Here is a 21,075-nt window from a genome sequence, read left to right as displayed (position 1 = left end):
TTAAATTCGCGATTCTGTTTATGTGACAAATATAACATGGAAAGAGTCCCAATTATCGGTTACCTATGAATTCTAAGAACATCTCAGTTTCCACTTAACTGCTTTCCGACTTCCGGAAACATTTCCATACTAATTTTGGCGGGCCGCAGAACCTTGCATTCGAACACACCTCCGCACAATGTTTATATATTGCGTTTCTGAATAAATACAATGGCGACCTTTATTCTAGACAAGGTTATCGCAAAAACCAATATCATCATTGAATTTAAATTAATACGAAAAAGTGTCGATCACCTACCCTTGAGTCGATACACCACTTGAGGAACTTATCCCTACTCAGACCGGTGTTATGTAATTTTCATATAAATGTTGAGCGGTTTTTTTCTTATTATTGATTGTGCTCCAATCAGCATCCAAGAGAACACGGGGAAGTTTTTGCGGTACTGACTGGAGCACAGGAAAATTTGTTAAAAAAATATATATCTACTTGAGAACATCATGTTTCTAGTGAAAATTGGAATTCAGTTATTGTGTATTGTCATTACCATGGTGATGAATATTAGAGCGTTCAACAATTGTGAGTAATTTTTTTTTCTTTTTAATGTCATCACTATCTATTACCGCGGCTTCGCTCTCATTTGTGCCATTAAATAAATGTCAGTACAACTTTTGGTGCACGGGCCCACGATGAATTTTTGGATAGATCAGATTTTCGCTTCCGAGGCATTTTTAGAGAAGAACAAAGTAAGAAATAATTACGTGGCATCCAATCACAAAAATGATACCTAACCTGAAAATAAAAATGACAGATAAAAACATCTAAAACTATAGTCAATTGGATTGGATTGGATTGGATATTGTCGTTACTGTGAATAATACAGTGCGACGGTATTACGGTACTAAGGGTTGGAACTTCCTTACTGGAATGTTAGATGATATTGAAGTAGCTAAATTCAGAGATTTTTTTGACAAACAATTTTTTTATCCTACATGAAAAGCATTTTTTTAATAAAAAATATCCTATGTTACTTCTAATACCTCCAAAAACATGTGTACAAAATTTCATTATGATTGGTTGAGTAACAAACAAACTTACATTCGCATTTATAATATTAGTAGGGATAGTAGGGATGTCATAGTATCATTTTTCCAAATATTTGAAAGGAAGAGTTTCCAGTAATTTCGTCTCTTTCTATGTATTAAAGCGTCCAGATAGATAGTTGTATGAATACATTCATGGGAAAAAAAAGTTTTGGCATTCTACGCCTCATCTTTACACAGAAAAATGTGGGATTCTTCCAAAGAAAAAAGGGGATCGTTTAATTTCAGAATAAACTCTTTTCAAAGACGTGTAGATCATGAGAACTGGAAGAGAAAGACCTCTCTAAACAACAACTTTCATATAAACATTGAATAACACGAAAGAAAAGAATACTTCCGAAACAATCTCTTTTTTATAAATGTGTTTTATCATACAAAAACACGTTTTTTCATTCAGTTTGTATTCCAAACATTCGTTATGGAATAAAATCAGATATCATTCACAGGATTGCTACAAAATATAGTATAAGAAAGAGGTAAAATTCCACTAACATGGAACACTGTTATTCTCAATGGCGGACATACGATGTTTCGGAATAAGACACTTGCCTTATTGCCTCTTCAGCACCAATCTGGATAATATTATAAAATGAAGCACTCAATTAATTCATAACACTACGACTTCATGTCACGAATGAGTTGAATCTACTCACGTCATCGATGACAGTACGTAATGACATTCTTTCGATCATTTAATTTATTCCCAGCCATAGGAATCTTATTCAAATTGAAAGGGGTATATTTTTATGACAGATGATTTTTTGGGATAGAGAGGTTTTGGCTTTCTACGTCTCCATTTCTATAAAAAAAATTGGAATCATTTCATAGAAATGAAGAGAGCATTTAATTTCAAAATGAACTCTTTACAAAGATGTTCGTAGATCATACGAACGAGTAATTTTAATACACAAACTGGAAGGAGTATGAACTGAATAGGAGAAAGTATTTGTTGTATATTCCAATGTTCGTATGAAAGTAGTTGTTTCTGAAAGTTACTCCTTTGCATAATCTACAAATTTCTCTTAAGAGTTTATTTTGGAATTGATTGGTTACTTCTTTTCTTTCGAAGATTTCTACATTTTTTTTATAAAGATGGAGAAATAGAAAGCCAAAATCTTTCTATTCCAAAAGTTAATCTCTCCTAAAAATATAACCCTTTCGATTTATTAAATGTATACATTTGACTTTTCTGAAGTTTTCACAATTTTCCCTTTCAGTTGCCGACGTGAGTTGCGGAAAACACAACGTCGCGCGTCGTTTTGGTAAAATAGTGGGAGGCGAAAATGCAAACAAGGGAGAGTTTCCATGGCTAGTTTCGATAACCAGAAGAGGAGGGCATTTCTGCGGCGGCACGGTTATTACCAACAAGTTTGTTATGACGGCGGGCCATTGCCTCTGCACGTAAGTGAAAGCTAATGTTCGCGATATCTGAGAAAACGGTCATGAACTTGACTCGCGCTTCTCCATCATACAGTTTTGTCTAGTATTAGTGTTAGGCGCGTAGATATTTTGTAACATGGACTTGTGACTTGGGTATCAACCAGGTGAGATACTATAATAATAATAATTGAACAATAATGAGATGTATCAAAAAACATACTTCTGGTAGGTCATAATAGGCGAATGAAAGTAACTCGTTCACATAGTTGTGTTATAACAATGATAATAATATTCATTTGCCTACGTTACATAATATAATATGTTTGTAGCAAGTCATGTTTGGCTTTACATTTAAAGTTCACAAGTTAAAATTTACACGCAAATAACAACAATCACATATGTAAAAATTTTGAAAATCAAAAAGAATTAATGACTTGTGTGTTACCACAAAAATGTGTTCTGAAGTCATTGACAGAATAGAAGCAATGCCTCAGTAAATACTTTTTCAATTTTCTCTTGTAAGTGTTCAGACTGAGTTCTTCGAAATCTTGGGGCAAAATATTGTACAGAGAGTAATCTATGGAATTTTTTTGCGATGAGTGAAGACGAAATCGATTTATTCTAATGTGGTGAGCGTTTCGTGTGTTATGTTCGTGGATATGACATTGTTTCGCCAAGGATGGTTTTTTCTTATGGATTTCAATCAAAACATAATAAAGAAATAAAGTTGGCAATGGCATAATTTTTTGAAATTCTTGACAGTGATCCCTGTATCCAATATTAGCCAGCACTCTCAATGCCTTCTTTTGCATCCTAAATATTTGAATAGAATGACATAAATTTCCCCAAAGTTGTACACCATAACTGATATGAGAGTGAAACAGTGAAAAATATGAGGTTTTCAATATATTTGCAGTAGTGATGTACTTCAATTGGCGAAGAACAAATAGAGAACCCGAGAGTTTCCTCTTCCGTTGAGAAATATGTCCAAACCAGTTGAGTCTATCATTCAATGAAATGCCCAGTAATTTAATTTTATTAGTTTCACAATTAGAGATAATTTGATTATTGACAGAAATCTGGATGTATTGTGTTTTCTGACAATTCAGACTCAGGTTATTAGATAGAAACCACTGATTAGCACTATTAGATACCTCGTCGAGATGAGACTGTAACACATCATTATTTTTATCCAACAGAATGAAAGTGGTGTCGTCCACAAAAAGAACCGATTTGAACGGCATCAAATATTTGCAAAAGTATTCACATAAATGATAAATAAGAGCGGGCCCGAAACAGACCCTTGCGGAACGCCATGCTTAATAGTTTGAAAGTTTGATAAGGTACCGTTGAGCATCACTGCTTGTTAACGATTAGTAAGATAGGTTATTATCAAGTGAAGCGGAATACCCATATTGAGATCAATGATTGAAAAGCATTAGTTCCGCGAGAAAAATCACACATTATAATGAATACAAACGTTTAGTAACTGAATTCTTCGATTATACCGGCTGATATACGACGGATGGAAAGTTGATTATTTCAAATGAAACACCCTTTGTATTGTTACGAATTCAGGAAGCTGTTGAAATTTGCTTTATTCCTATGTATATCAAGCGTATACCTAACTGATCAAGTTTCGGACTTGACTAGTTAGGTATACTATTCAAGTTGAACTTTATACATGACCTGCTGATGATACTGCCCAAAAATAATGAACTGATTCATAAGAATTTTTTCGATTAGTTTTGTTCCATCGTTTTGAAGGTATTTGAAACTTCTGAAGTGAAGAAAAGAATGTCATAACGTTACTGTCAAATAGTAATCATGGTCTGCTTGGGAAATACCGAATGGGAATACCTACCATCCTGAAAGGAATAAATTTTCATAAGTTCAAAACTTGACTGGTTAGGTGTACACATGATATACATAGAAAGAAATCAAATTTCAACAGCTTTTTGAATTTATGATTCATAGGGTATTCTACTCGAATTATTCACCTTTCAGTCACTTTTCCAAGCAAATGAAAAAACTGAATTTTTTCACCACCTCGTATTGAAGTAACGGAGATTACGCTAGAGTATGTGAAGTATCATCTAATTCCAAACCAAATTTCGGTACCATAGTATTCCTTAACTCAAAGATATCAGCATTTTTTAGATTTTCGAAAAAAAAAGTTGAAATTAATAGGTGTAGGAAAATATCAGAGAAAGTTGTCGGGTAACTGATGTAGATTTCATGAATGATATTATATACAGGATATTCCTTTCGAAAAATCGAAGTTACTACTATATTTTAATGAAAGTAGTAACACAGCATTGTCGTTGGGTAGAGAATGTCCAAATATGCTCTCCATTGAATTTTGAAAGTTTCCCGTTTTCTGGTGAACCAGAAACTTCTAATATCCCTGTACCGTGAATCAGCCTGTATTGGATTATATTCAGAGCTTATCTCACTGTAATACGCACCCCTTTGGATATATCGGCTAAGGAGTGATTTACTTTGAATTAATTATATATTATCAGATGTTCAGTCAAGAGAAAAATAATATCGATAGCCACTTGTAGGTAATTAGGCCGTTGTCACCAGAAAATGATATTTCTATGTAGTTTTGGAAAAGTGACCCAAAAAAGGGTCTACCCACAAAAAAATCAATGAAGTTCCTTAAAGTTCCAAGTCTTTGGCTGGCTGGACTCCCAGTATGTTCGACCGGAATCCAATTTGGCTTGGCAAAAGCAAAGTCTTATCAAAGTTCAGTGCCCTTACTCTCTTCTAATCAATTCGATATGCTCAACACTGAAAGAAATAAATATAGTTTAAAAAAATTAAAAAACACGCTTTTAAAGAACATCGAATTTAAAAGTTAAAAATATTTTTTTTAAATAAGAATAAAACAATAAAGATCGAAAAATACTAGTATTATTGTGGAAAAATCGACGGGCGCTTGATATACAAAAAATATAGCACAAAGCGCCCACGCTTTTTTTCACAATAATACTAGTATTTTTCGTTCGTTATTGTTTTAAACTTATTTGAAAAAAATATATTTTTAACTTTTTAGTTCGATGTTCTCCAAAAGTGTGTTTTTTAGTTTTTTAAAATTATATATATTTTTTTACTTTTCAGTGTTATATGCTATAAAAGCGTCTTTTTCAGTTTTTTTAAACTATATTCATTTTTCACTTTTCAATCCGATTTATTGTCAAAAATATTTTTTTTAAGTTCTAGTCACTAGTATTATAAATCTTTAACAGACGGTGCACGAATATAAAACTCCTCTCGAACAACATAATAAAGTTTGAGGTCTTAAATTCTATAGTAATACTGAGATGCAGGTAGTAGAAGTAAGTCTCCAACAAAGGGCGGACAGTTATAAAATTTGTTTCGAACTAAAGAGAAAATTTGTAGTAATAATTTCAAAAAACAATTCAGTCTTGATGTTCTCATTTGAAGTTTCATTCAAAATATTAATGGACTTAGAATGTTTTTTCAGTGAAATATTTTATTTTTCAAATCAATCTTTTGATTTGATATGTACCTTAATTCAAATTCTTTGATTTTTTTGAAATACAGTGTACCTGTACACTTCTCATGGAAACACCCCCGTATCTTCCGTAATATTCGAGGTAGAACGATGAAACTCTCAGGACTGATGGAAATGCTCAAACTGCACCTACCACCTGAATGGGTTGGCCAAAGTGATATACACTGTCCGCCACTCGCGATGGAACACCCCATTTTTACGGTAAAACATATTAGGGGGCAAAATAGGCTCAAAATTCCTCCAGATTCGTGATCAGGACTACCAACTTACTACGAATACATTTTTTTCCTGAAAATTGATTGTTTTGTTTTTTAATTGAAAATGTTATTTTGAAAGTAGTACTTCGAAAGAATTTTGAACTACATAACATTTTTCGCCACAAATATCCTTGTTTTTTTTTAATAATGTGAAAATGAGAATATGAACTAACATTAACCATCCTGAAACCTTACTGATTACATGTTTCCGTTCCTCTTACAAAATTACCATTTTCTCTCTTATTGAGAAGGAATAACTTTCCTGACAACAAAATAAAAAATAAATTATTTATGTGAAAACAAAAGTCGAGTTTCTCTCAAACAATTTCGTTCATGTTTTGATGTCAAAACCAAAAAAAAATTTACTTCAATTATTATGGAAGATACGGGGGTGTTTCCATGAGAAGTGAAACAAATTCGGATTTTTCAGGACTGAAATTTTTTAGGAAAAAGGGGTAGTCGTAGTGAGTTGGTTGTCCTGATCAAGAATCTGAAGGAATTTTGAGCCTATTTTGCCCCCTAATATGTTTTACCGTAAAAATGGTATGTTCCATCGCGAGTGGCGGACAGTGTATATCACTTTGCCCAACCCCATTCAAGTTGTAGGTGCATTTTGAGCATTTCCATCAGTCCTGTGAGTTTGATCGTTTCACCTCGAATATTACGGAAGATACGGGGGTGTTTCCATAAGAAGTGAGACAAATTCAGATTTTTCAGAACTGAAATTTTTTCAGGAAAAAAGTGTAATCGTAGTAAGTTGGTAGTCCTGATCACGAATCTGAAGGAATTTTGAGCCTATTTTGCCCCCTAATATGTTTTACCGTAAAAATGAGGTGTTCCATCGCGAGTGGCGGACAGTGTATATCACTTCGGCCAACCCCATTCAGGTGGAGGTGCATTTTGAGCATTTCCATCAGTACAGAGAGTTTCATCGTTCTACCTCGAATATTACGGAAGATACGGGGGTGTCTCCATGAGAAGTGAGACACACTATATTTAAGTAACTGAATAGATGAAGAACTAATACGTACAGCGCCATCTGCCGCGAATAGATCAAGAAATATCAAGAAGGGTATGTATAGCGCCATCTGCCCGCGAATAGATCAAGCAATAATTAACAGTTACGCCAAAACAGATTTCGAACGTGAGAGTTACAAACAAACATACATACAAACAAGTATACATACATACATGTGAAGCTAATATAAAGCGTGTAAAAAATGAGTTACTGGAACGAAATTTATTGAAGACAAAAAAATTAATAATAATAATGAAACATCCTACAAGCAAAAATCTGATAATAAGTTTACAGAAAAACTGAATACATATTTGCCTTACTGATAAAAAAGAAGTTACCATAGTAATGATTATTTTCAAATTGAATTTCTTTAAAAGTAAATATACTCGAACTAAGATGAGAGATCAATTTACCCTTTAAAAAATTGGTGTGACCAAATGTGCAACATTCCTAAGTTTCGATTAACCTCTATGGAAAGCGATTAATTCAGGCTACAGCAAAGGGAGTTGGTACCTGAAAACACAGTTTTTATCTGTTATCGATCTCAGCTGGTGTTGCGGAATTGATTGAGTTTGGCATGTATCCCGATAATGTCAGATCAAATGGTTAAAGGTTTTCACCTCACCTGCTCTTACTCTGCAGCTTTGCGGTGAAGGGGATGCATCCGCCCAATCAGCAGCGAATAGTGGACTGTAAGGGGTTGATTTCTTTGCGGGTAAATAGGAGCACACGTAAATCGGCACTTTGATTTCTGGATACTCGATATCACCACCAGCTCGTACGTTTTTACATCCGTACTGTCACTGTAAAAATCAAACATTATGTTTGTCTATCGTGGAGGGAAATTTTTTGGCCATTCCCCTTGACGATATGCGCGAGGAAATCAACATGTAACGAGTTATGCCAAATTCGAAATATTTTCGACATATGCTTATAATAAAACATGTTTAATATAAAATTATTACAATGTGTTAAAACAACGATAAAAATAAAATAAATACAACAATAAAAATTAATTGGCGCTCCGGGGCGACTTCATTGATTCCAGTGGCGCATTTGCTTTTTCAGCTGCAGGAAAACCCGGAAAAACCTGCAGCACCACATCATCTGAAGATCTTGATCTAACAATGTCCTCTCTCTCATAAAACAAAATGTAGGGTGTCTCCAGAGGCTCCAATAAATTCAATGCATTGCCAGAACACTTCGTGACACGACTATCGTCAAACTTAAACCACTCCGTTTCTTCTTTGACCAAGGCGTAATAATGACCACATTCAACGCCAGAACCACAGTGAACAATGACGGCATGAATATTATAACAGTGGTCTGCTAGGTTGAAATGTTCATCTATTTCGAACCTTCCAAAGAGTTTCTTGCTTCCGTTAGAGGTTGAGTCTTGTTTGAAAATCATCAGTGTTATTATTAGATTGACTAGTGCCTCAGCTATACTTGTTTCCTTATAACAGTCAGTTAGTTTGGCGCATGTTTGACAATACAGTTGATCATCACCTGTTAAAAATTCCATTTTCAGATGATTTAACATACATTATTATATAATATATATAATTATATTATATATTCATAATTATAACTGAATATTCGAGAACTTAACATCTGGTTTATGCATACGAAATTCAAACTAGTTTATCAGTTTGACTCCTGTCACAAAATTATAGACTACTCAAAATGAACATAGAGACATGTCCTTAAAATGCAATAAGTAAAAAAATATGTATTATTTTGTCAAACATTTATATTTATAAAATAGTTTATAGGTGCCATTGTTTTCAAAATGCTGTTTAGTAATACGATTAAAAAGAAATACAAATGAGTGTCAAAAACAAATAATAATGATAGTAATAATAATAATAATCCCAGCTGTAGTTACATACAAATATATAAATAAATCACAGACCTAGTTGCTGACACAAACAAAGGGCGAAGTTCAACTCAGTTATCACAAGTGCTACTGAGTTGTTCTTCCAAATAAAATTTGTTAAAAAAAAATTAGGAAAAATGTACATTAATAAGGAGTACGTTCACCTCTGTCTCTTAGAAGTTCGGCACAACGACAAGGCATGCTTTCCACCAAATTTCTAATTATTTGTTATGGTAACTGCTCGTAAATCGTCAAAAAAGCATCTGCAACTTGGTTCAGATTTTGAAACGGTTAATGATCCTTCAAACGTTTTTTCAGTTCATCCCAGAGCTGCTCAATAGGATTTAAATCCAGACTATTAGCTGGACATCTCATGACATTAATATTGTGCTCCTGTAGGAAATTTCTAACGACCCTGGCTACATGTGGCCTGGTATTATCTTGTTGTAAAATGAATCCAGCGCCCATATTTTGGGCAAATGGGACAACATGAAGTTCCAATATCTTCTCTATGTAACGGACAGCCGTTAAAGTCCCTTCCCGAAATACCACAAGGTCCGTGTATCCTGTCAAAGTTATACCAGTCCATACCTATATCGATCCACCTCCAAATGGAACAATTTCTTGTACATAGTCATCCAAATAGCGTTCACCGGGACGTCTCCATACCCGAACACGTCCGTCATTGTTGAAAAACTTGTTTTTTTTTTTCATCTGTAAACATTGCCCCACTGCTCTAAATTCCAATTACGATGCTCTTGACGAAAGTTTCTACGATTTTCTCGATGAGCTGGAGTTAATCTAGGGGCTCTAGCAGGTGGTCTTGCATGAAGTTGTACTTCGTGAATTCGGTTTCGTATCGTTTGGTTCGAAATTCGCGTTCCCGTAACTTCTATAAGGCGATTTTGCAGTCTTCTAGCAGAATCGGTGCGACTTCTTCTTTACTATGCCGTGAATTTGGTAGCGATTCCAAGCTCTGGGAACAGCAGAATGACTCACATTAAGCATTTGGGCAACACGACGCCTTGAATACCCTACTTCGATCAATGCCACTGCTCTAGCAACTTGAAATTCGTTGAGGTACACTCTACTATCCTCCTTCTACCCAATACATCAACATTCATTGTTCAAATTTTAAAATTCAATACCTATCACGAACTAAAGTAAAGTGAAACTACAGAATTTTTCATATTAATGATTTTGTAGGTAAAAGTACAAGAAGAAGTAAAAAAAGTAAACAACAACCGAATGGAGTACACACCAGAAGTTTTTATCATGAAATAATACATATTCTTTTACTTATTTGATTTTAAGGATGCGTCTCTATATTCTTTTTGAGTAGTTCATTTATTATTTTCAAGAATATATGGCTGTTAATAACATAACCTCCTTATAGCATGAGGGTTTTGATACCATGGCGTAATTAAAGAATCCCACATCATTTATAGACATACACTGTCTCAGCTCAGATAGATACTACTCAATATGAATTACTCAATATGAATATTTACATATATTTTAGGTATTCGGAGTGATACACAACACGTGTTGTCGGTTCACAAACACTCGAATGAATATCGTGAAAATCACATTTCATGTAATGCATTTTGTATCTCACTTTGAAACCAAATTATTTCAGGGGAATTGAAGACGATGTCTTGAAACCAGCCAGTATAAAAGTTACCATGTCTCAACACGACTTGACCCATAAAAATACCGATGCTTATCAAATGGACGTGAAAACCATCACCATTCATCCAGGGTATATTTGCACTAGACCGAAGGATGATATAGCTTTATTGGAGTTACAGAACACTATTCACTGGTCTGAAAGTGTTCTTCCTGCATGTCTTCCAGTTGCAGCTAGCCAGAGAGATTCTGAAAATATTCTGGCAACAGTTGCAGGATGGGGTTGGACAAATGAGGACAGTTCCAAAGGTAAGTACTCTCTCACATCACATTGTGTCTATCATAAGTACGATTTAATCGAACAGTATTTTTTAAATGTAGGGCCAAAATGATACTTCTGATCGAAATAATAACAGCAATGACAAAAATGTGGTGACTAATCTGAAACTCTGACATTCCAAGTAGGTTTTCGAAAAAGTGTCGTCCTACAGCGTGCAAGAGTTAGTTCAAACGCATTTATGATTTAATTAGACAGCACTGTTTTGACCCGCCATAGGTCTCTTCATCAGTGGTGCTGGGCTTAACCACAAATGCGTTGTTGGACTCAACTGTCTTCAAAGGGCAAACCTATACAAGAAAGGTCTCTTTACGAAGACGCCATCTATGGGATCAATGGAGATCTCAATACGTGGATATCAAATACAAACGAGGTTCCCCAAGATGATCAAATGCAAAACCAAGCTTTGACATCGACTATTACAAAATTTTATTTAGCGTTCGTTCGAATAGTGCCATAATACAAACACTGAATATTACTGGAGTTTTTTCCCAACATCAAATCGTTATTTTTAACACCTCGACACTTGTTTCGATCACCAAGTGATCATCTTCAAAGAGAAAGATCAAAACTGCTGCGGATATTGAACATGCAGAAATGGAAATTCAGGAAGAATATTACTCAGCATGAAAAATAAAACTTTCGGAACTTCTGAGAAGAAATCCCGAAATAAAACGCAAACATTTAGTAGGAAAACGGACGAAATCATCCCAGGCTGCTGTGATGTGGGATAAACTGCAAACTGTGGACGAACGTCTCCCATTTGTGGAACCAAGTGGAATTCCTTATTTTGTGAGAGATTTGAATGGCCCAACACCCAGAAAATTGTTCGAATTCTTCATGACAACAAACGTAGTTGAACACATTGTATTCCAAACTAATTTGTATGCCCAACAAATACAGAATTTTAATCTTCCTCTTTGAAGATGATCACTTGGTGATCGAAACACGTGTCGAGGTGTTGAAAATAACGACTTGGTGTTGGGAAAAAACTCCGGTAATATTCATTTACAGCAACGACTGGATAGACTTTATTTTCCAACCAATAATACGGAAATCAGGAACTACCTAGGAATAAATATTCTAATGGGAATAAAAGTTCTCCCTAGTTATAGGGACTATTAGAGCAGCGCTCCAGATACTCACGATTCTTATATCAGCCAACTTATGAATGTCAATTGTTTCAGTTGGTTCTTAGTTTGCATCTGAATGATAATAAGATGATGCCAATGAAAGGAGAAAATGGTTTTGACCAACTTTATAAACTGAAACCATATTTAGATATGCTCTCAATCAATTTTGAAAATTGTTTTTTGCCATCTGAGAAAAAAATAACGATTTGGTGTTGGGAAAAAAACTCCAGTAATATTCATTACTACACCAAACACTGTTCAAAAAAATTGTTACCTTGTTATCTGCACAATAGAGATTTTTAGAATCATTTGAAGTAACAATTTATGTTTGATTTATGTTTGACTTTCATTCTGGGATCCAATTGAAGGTTGTATCAGCCGAATAATATAATTCACAGAATTTCATAGAAACGAGATTGTTTCATTCAAGAAATGGAGTAGTTTTAATTATAGAGTATGATTCCATGTATTTTCTCAATGTTATTTGTGGTGACACTCAATAATTGAAAAGATCGAATGCCAGAGGAAACTGGTGATAAATGTCCTCGAAACTCATTTGCTTCCCAAATCACCAAGTAAATAATGTATAGATGATGATGGAATTGACTTTTTTAATTAGCAGCCTCTATTTAAATGGAATGTTTTTCTAGCACTATCTAAACATACTCGATAAGACGAACTGGTTTATACTAGTATTGATAAGTAAGATAAGTGGATCGGTAATATGAAGACATGCAAATCATGTTATTGTTACTGAATGTAACAGACATTCAGAATACTGAATAATAAAACCGAATCAACACATTTTTACAGGTATTACCTAATAATTGAATCATGTGGAAATTATTTCAAATACATTTTTGCCGATATTTTTACAGATTTTTGAAATTTAAATTCATTTACAGTTCACTATATTATGTACTACATGATTTTGGTGATTTTTAATAACTCATGAATTGAAATAAAACTATCGTAACATAATTATAAGGTATTCTTTAGTAAATGAAATATTTTCTGATTTTATTCCAACATACTTTTCCAAATTCAAAATGAATTTTTGAATTATTTTTTTTCAAATATCCAATACATACAGAGGAAATAAAATGATCCGAATGTTTTAGATAGGTATGCGTCAACTTTCATAATGATATAAAACCAAACCAAACTATTATTACCAAACTCGATAAAAATATCTCTATGTAGGTATATCTTACAAAAAAGCTCAATGCTCTGTTCCAAATATGCATAACCATATATTCTCATGTATAATAAATAGAGAATTTGTTGATTTACAACGAAAATTTCTAAACTGAAGTCGAGATTTCCAGTTTGAAGTCGTAATTTCGACACTGAAGCCGAAATAACAAGATCAAAGTCGAAATTTTGAGTCCTTAAGTCGGTATTTTTAAGAAACGAATGTTAAAAATATATCACCCATCTGCTCTTCTGTATTAACGTAATGAAAATGATTTACATTAAACAGGGAGTATGTTAAACAGTGCCATCAATTGCAGGTGGTAGTACTTGTCTTCTTTTATGAAAAAAATTCACATGAACGTGTGTCCTAACTTGCTTCGCTACCAAGTAACGTAGTGTCACAGAATTACTACAAATATTTTTCTTTCATCAATAACTCAGAAGACTTATCGCCGATTTCATTGAAACTAGGTGAGTTTGTTCAAGGGGCTCCTTTGCATGAAATTAGATTTGGAATTTCAATTCCAGTGGCGTTGCAGAGGATTACTTGATGAAGATTTTTGGTAAAAATTATTGTGTGCCACTATTTTCGCTAAGTTTGATATTGGATTGCTGAACTAGTGTCATTGGATATTCCAATCTTGTTGAGTTTCACAGGTTATTGAATCAAAGTGGATGATTTGTATCCCCATTCTAATACACATTCACTTTCACTTCGATTCGATAATGTTCGGAAATTGAAATTATCATAAAAACCTTCTATACAAACGCTCTAAAAATGGAAAACTGCTTTTTCATTAGTGTGAAGTTACCTACAACTTTTCATCCACAGTTTATGACGAAGAACAATCGAATAGGGTTTAGAATGAGATTTGCGAACTGTGTTGCCAGATTGCAAATATTGATCATTTTACCTGTATTTTGATGTTATCATTTTAAAAATACGATATATTATTGAAACATGTCGAATAAATGAGTCAGCATTCTACATAAACTCATTATATCAGCCAACTGTCCGTATTCAAGCAGTAATACCGAAAAAAATGTAAAATAAGAGTGAAATATTATTCAGGAAAAATTAATTTGTACCGAAACAGGTAGCGAATGAGAACTGGAAAAATAGTTTCTCGGTAAAAATTTTATGACTTGTAAAAAGTATGTCATTTGAAATATCCTGCGTTAAACAATACCGAATGCCCAGGAAAGACTCATCCACAAAATATCAAATTTCTCACTGATCAGAAATAGTTTGTTAACGGAAATTTCAGAATTAACTCAGCGAAAGTATATTTATCGACGTGCTAAAACAGATTTGCGTACCATACGTTTCTTGGGTGCGAAAAAAAATAGTTCCATATATTGGGAACTGAATTAATCATAAAAGTCAAATTTCTCACTTAACAAAAATAGTTTGTCGATGAAAATTTCTGAATATATTCTCCTAAAGTATATCTATCGACGTGCCCAAACAGATTTGCATACCATACGTTCCTTGGGTGCGAAAAAAAATAGTTCCATATATTCGGACCTGAATTACTCAAAAAAAGTCAAATTTCTCATTTATCTGACACGTCGATACATATACTTTCAAAGAATATATTCTGGAATTTTCATCGACAAACTATTTTTGATAAGTGAGAAATTTGATTTTTTTTGAGTGATTCAGTTCCGAATATATTGAACTATTTTTTTTCGCACCCAAGGAACGTATGGTACGCAAATCTGTTTCAGCACGTCGATAGATATACTTCAGGAGATCATATTCTGAAATTTTTATCGACAAACTATTTTTGATAAGTGAGAAATTCGACTTTTATGAGTAATTCAATTCCGAATATACGAAACTTTTTTTTTCTCATCGATGGAAAGTATGGTACACAAATCTGTTCCAGCACGTCGATAAATATACTTCCAAAGAATATATTCTGGAATTTTCATCGACAAACTATTTTTGATAGGTGAGAAATTTGACTTTTATGAGTAATTCAGTCCTGAATATACGGAACTTTTTTTTTCGCACCGAAGGAACGTATGGTACGCAAATATGTTTTGGCACGTCGATGAATATACTTTCAAAGAATATTTTCTGAAATTTTCATTGACAAACTATTTTTGATAAATGAGAAATTTGACTTTTTTGAGTAATTCAGTTCCGAATATATGGAACTATTTTTTTTCGCACCCAAGGAACGTATGGTACGCAAATCTGTTTCAGCACGTCGATAGATATACTTTCGCTGAATTAATTCTGAAATTTTTGTTAACAAACTATTTTTGATCAGTGAGAAATTTGATATTTTGTGGATGAGTCTTTCTTGAGCATTCGGTATTATTTAACGCAGGATATTTCAAATGACATACTCTTTACAAGTCATAAAATTTTTACCGAGAAACTATTTTTCCAGTTCTCATTCGCTACCTGTTTCGGTACAAATTATTTTTTCCTGAATAATATTTTACTCTTATTTTACATTTTTTTCGGCATTACTGCTTGTATACGGACAGTTGGCTGATCTAATGAGTTTATGTAGAATGCTCACTCATTTATTCGACATGTTTCAATAATATATCATGTTTTTGAAATTATAAAATCAAAATACAGGTAAAATTATTAATATTTGCAATCTGGCAACACTGTTCGCAAATCTCATTCTAAACCCTGTTCGATTGTCCTTCGTCATAAACTGTGGATGAAAAGTTGTGGGTAACTTCACACTAATTGCTTTTTCATTGTTTGATCTAGGTTATTTCGGGAGTAGGAAGCTTGCCACGGATATATAATAGATTTTCATGCGCTCGAAGATTTTGAATATGTTGCAAAGTAACATGGAACAAACAATTGTAGAAATTAATTTTTCAATTTGAGGCATTTGTATAAAAGCATGTCTTCAAACACGTTTTTTTTTATCAATCAGTATCAAACTTGGAGAGAAACAGTGACGTACGAAGATTTTTATCATCAATATCGGTCAGACAACCCTCTGCGATGCCACTGGAATTAAAAATCCAAATCCGATTTCATGAAGAGAAATTATTGATAAAAGAACGATATTATTAAAATTTTGACACCTCGTTACTTAGAAAAGAAGCAAGTTAGGATACACGTTCATATGGATTTTTTATGAAATGTCAGCATTCAAGATACAATCTCTATTGTTGTTTTTTATTATATTGTGAGTACGAAACAAGTATTCAACACTCACAGCTTCTCTCCTATCGATTATAATCAATAATGGATATCATATTGAATGATTCATATTTCAGGTGGACGTGCCAAAAATCTTCAGAAAGCTCGTGTGAATATTATCGAGACGAATCAATGCAGAACATGGTACCATTCCCAAGGAAAGAAAACTAAAATACACGACAGCCACATATGTGCTGGATATGAACAAGGAGGAATAGATGCCTGTTGGGTAATAATGGCTATCACAATTCATTCCATGAACAAATAATAATGAATTTTGCTCAGGCTAACATTTTTTTGGTATTTTCACCTTTAACAATCTGAAAAAATTAAAATTGTGATAGAGACATTCACACGAGTGTAGAAAAAGACAAACTTTCTAGTTAACCCCAATGAGTTGCTGTGTAATTCAAAGTATTTTTCATAAGCAAAAAGGTTCTATTCATCAGTAACTTGTCGTATTTGTTTGTTTTGCCAGTCAAATGAAAGCTGAGAAATTGTACAGCTACTTATCTTAACGTTTCGGAAGCTAAAACCTGCCCCCGTCTTCAAAATCTAATGTGAAGTGTGGCTTTTTTCTTTGGTTGGCTTAATTTTTAAATATTCTCGACAAATTTCTTACGAATGTAGTAGTGAAATTTTCTGACTAATCAAATAAAAAAAAATCCATTTGTTGGAAATAATATTTCAGCTACGTCGCGTCGTTTCGATTTTTGGCATCCAATTTCGTTTTTGGCTGATAACTGACCTATTTCTGACATTTATGATTTATAAATTTCTTGGGCGTTCTTCCTCTCCTCTTTCTCCTTCAGTTTTTCCAGTTCAAAACACCGAACCTCTTTTCCCGCATGTTTATTATATTGCGGATCTATACACTACTCCGAAAATGGGTTGTTGTTAAACATGTAAATACCGTCTTTGAATTTTATTTCAAAGCAGTGTACTTCTCTATGGCTAATTTCAACTTCTGATTACATGATGTTATTATGCATTGCTGTTTCCGATTTCTGAAAATGGACATTTCAGATTCATTATCTGCGTTTGGTGGCTTTATTTTCGTGACACCGATAGTTTCATTGATTTTCTTGAGAATGATTCCATTTTGAAGTGAATGAATTTCTACTACTTTCAGAAATTTCAACCGCTCTAACAAATTGAAAACTGTTTAACTGACTATTCAGGATATTCACACGGAAGGATATTTCACAACTTCTTTTTACTGCTGTCTCTGACAATGAAAATAGTTCAGTATATTTCAAATGCCATTGTGTCGATTGCATGAAATCCAGCGTCTACCAAACATACATCAGATTATCCTAGGAAACTTTATGAACTTACAGCCTTTCCTTTTACTGTTTATTGACACTGAGTGCGTTATTATTTTTGATCTGGTATAATGCATCCATTTGGAAATAGTTTCTTCTTTGTGTGACTGCTATGAGTTGAAATATTTTGATGAACTTCTGATAAAAAGTGTTTTGAATATCATGAGCTTTTCCTGCTTGAGAGGTACTTTTCTGACTTGTCTAGATCTTCCAAAACGCTATAGTCCTACGGGGTTTTTGAATTTTCATTCTTATATTTTTGTGACACCCATCCCAAAATATCATTCCATGTATTAGTAGAGATCCTTTGTAGTATTCCAGTGCCTCACATTGATAGTGCACTGCTCCTATCTAATTCTCGTTATTTTAAGTCATTCATTGCTAATTACGATTTCTTCCTAAAGGCTTTCCCGCGTGTAATCCCAAATCTCTTTTCCAGTAGTCTTCATGTTTTTCATCAACTCTTCTGTAATCAAATCAGATCGTGGACAGATATCATGGACTTTGATACTCCTACAGCTGGTTCACGGCTCATGAGTAGATGGTTCGTGTTAGAAACATTCATTAGCTTCTTCGTCACCTGAATTGGTTGAGTAAGCTGGCATCCATTATAGAATCAGTCCAGTTCTGTCAGCCGATTTTTTCAGTTCTGCAGAGCATTTCCAGATCAGTCTTTATGTTAGTCATGTGTTCATTAGCTGTTGTCCCTCTACGGTTTCAACTCTCATAAGTCGCTGTAGAAATCAATCGACCAGACGTCTAGCTCGAACCATCGTTTCATATAGTGAAACCAAGCGTATCCAATCAGGTACCATGTCACATTATGAATCCCCCCATTCCGATGAGGCATTAAATTAATATTTTTTGTGGAGGCAGTTACTTATAACTTGAATGGCGATTTCGATAGGTTACTAAAAAAAATTGAAATCTGATAGACATACAAGTTCTTGTTACATCAAGGAATGATTTTTCAGTCAGTCTGTTCATATCTGTTTAAAATCTGTTTTCCGTTAATCAGCTGTCACCCTCATATGAACGATAACTCTCAGAAGTTGAGAAACTTGTGCGAGCTAAGGACTAACGAGGTCTTACCTTTTTACGTGTGATTCCTAACACGTTCAGAATATTGACAAACATCTGCTGGTTTTTTCTAACACTCATCACAACTCTTTGAAGTGGTTACATTATATTACTATTTTTCTTTTCTAGGCCGATAGTGGTGGTCCGCTCATGGTGAATACTAACCAGCAAACAAACCAGATGATGGTAGTTGGAGTAGTTTCCACAGGAATCGGTTGCGCTCGACCTTACTTGCCAGGGTTGTACACAAGAGTGTCAGACTACATTCCATGGATTAGAGAAGTTATTGGAAACTGATCAGCGGAACAGGAATATGTGTGGATATCTTGTCAATTTATTTATTTATTTATTTATTGTTATGTTTTCAAATGTAAATTTTATTCTATAAGTACCTACATTAGGTACGATAAAAACCTCAGTTCAATGATATTCATTCAGTTGATTGTTTCAGTTCATTTAAGAATACAATAAATTTGAAAAAAAAATTCGAAGGAAATGAAATACTCTTTTCACGTATATCTATCTGTAGATACTCAAGTACCTCTTATAATTTTAGCGTATTCTGTCGTAATCATTTGTGAAATATTTCATGGAACCTAAGTTTTATCTAGAATCCTCTCTTTTTCTGTTGATGCTGCACGTTATTCAATTCGCACGTACAAAAGGACAGGAGACGTTCACATCTATGATACCTTCTCTATGAATATAAGACTGAGGAGTCTGGAAGGTGAAGGTCGCCAGATATTTCAGAGATTTCAATGGCGATACCTGAGAAACCTCAGGCACACTACTGAATAAAGTCCCCATTTCACTGGCCCTCACAACGCGGAAGGGATTTCAGAAAGTAACTCTGATCCCAGTGTCACAGAAGGATTTTTGTGAATTAATCACTCTGGTTGTAAAAAAATACATTCGAATATATTCCAATTAGTTTCACCACCATCAGTTTTATAGTTTGAAACATCTTGGGAAATAATATTGACTTGGCAAAATAAAATTATCCAGTTAACTAGTTTAGTGATCCAATATTTTTTTCTGAAAAAGGGGTTGGTTGGGTAACAGGATCAACTTTTTCTTAAAAAAACTATTGTATTCTTGCTGACGTTTTGAATTTGATTAAATTCTTCTTCAGGGCTCTGTAAGAATGAATATTCATGAATATACCTTCCACAAAACATATACGATTATAATCTTTTCAGTTTCACAAGAAATAACGAGTTCTTAATTAAATTACTCACCGAAAAGTAGTTTTTTTGTGTGGATGATATTACTATTTTAAAAACCATCAGACATATTAGATACATATTTGGAAAATAAAAATAAACAACACTGTAACAACAAATTTACGAAACAACACCAACACAAAACGACATTAAACAAACGAATGGTTTTATCTGTGATTCTGATAAGGTGGTGTCAGTTTTTCAATCAATGGATAGTGTTAACACTATCGCATTTGAGGATATGTATATTTCACTCAGAAGTCTTTCGGATAAATATGGTTGAACATCCAGAATAGTTGGATGATCAAAATCAAAAATGTGTCCATATTCTTTTTCATGTTCAACAAGAGCTGTGGCGTTTTTTATATTCAGCCACTTCTATTCCTTCTGTACTGAGTAGCACTCCGAATTTATCAGACACATTTTCTACAAATGGAATTTTGTGATTTTTGGGTTTCACCCCTGTATTTTGGGAGGAGAAACTTCTTTAATTATTTTTCCAATAAGGGCTCTAGGAAAATCATTTTTCATTAGATGATCCTAATTAATTGGACATTTTTATTATGGAATTCAGAATTGAAAATGGCAATTGCTCTGGAATTCAAATTTCTTTTAATGTTGATTTTACTTTGAAAATTATGTTTCGAAAAATTATTCAAAAATCTCTCAGAAAAAGTTGGTTTATGATACCAGTCTACCTTTAAAATTCGGTTTGCATCTTCCATTTCTAGAGTAAATTTTAGTTTTGAAAAGTGTCTAATATTTCAGTTTGTTTATTTTTTGGA

The 21,075-nt window shown here is 33.7% G+C and overlaps 1 protein-coding gene across 1 annotated transcript; it reads left to right on the top strand.

The window, feature by feature from the left end:
- The first annotated feature begins 386 nt into the window (after positions 1-386).
- Positions 387-19,458, top strand: LOC111503432 (trypsin 5G1). Its single transcript, XM_074182502.1, has 5 exons — positions 387-577; positions 2,319-2,502; positions 10,819-11,117; positions 16,740-16,891; positions 19,197-19,458. The coding sequence occupies exons 1-5, from the start codon at positions 499-501 to the stop codon at positions 19,362-19,364; spliced, it is 882 nt and encodes a 293-aa protein (XP_074038603.1). The 5' UTR covers positions 387-498; the 3' UTR covers positions 19,365-19,458.
- The last annotated feature ends 1,617 nt before the right edge of the window (positions 19,459-21,075 follow it).

Source organism: Leptinotarsa decemlineata, unplaced genomic scaffold (assembly GCF_025532065.1).
Source record: "Leptinotarsa decemlineata unplaced genomic scaffold, Ldec_3_MD MMD2_tig00026328_RagTag_RagTag, whole genome shotgun sequence".
In the NCBI taxonomy this organism is placed as follows: domain Eukaryota; kingdom Metazoa; phylum Arthropoda; class Insecta; order Coleoptera; family Chrysomelidae; genus Leptinotarsa; species Leptinotarsa decemlineata.
This window is presented reverse-complemented; position numbering and strand designations above follow the sequence as displayed.

Coding starts and splice junctions, on each gene's coding strand:
- LOC111503432 (XM_074182502.1), top strand. CDS start 499: ATGTTTCTAGTGAAAATTGGAATTCAGTTATTGTGTATTGTCATTACC. Junction 578..2,318: donor TATTAGAGCGTTCAACAATT/GTGAGTAATTTT, acceptor TTTCCCTTTCAG/TTGCCGACGTGAGTTGCGGA. Junction 2,503..10,818: donor GCGGGCCATTGCCTCTGCAC/GTAAGTGAAAGC, acceptor AAATTATTTCAG/GGGAATTGAAGACGATGTCT.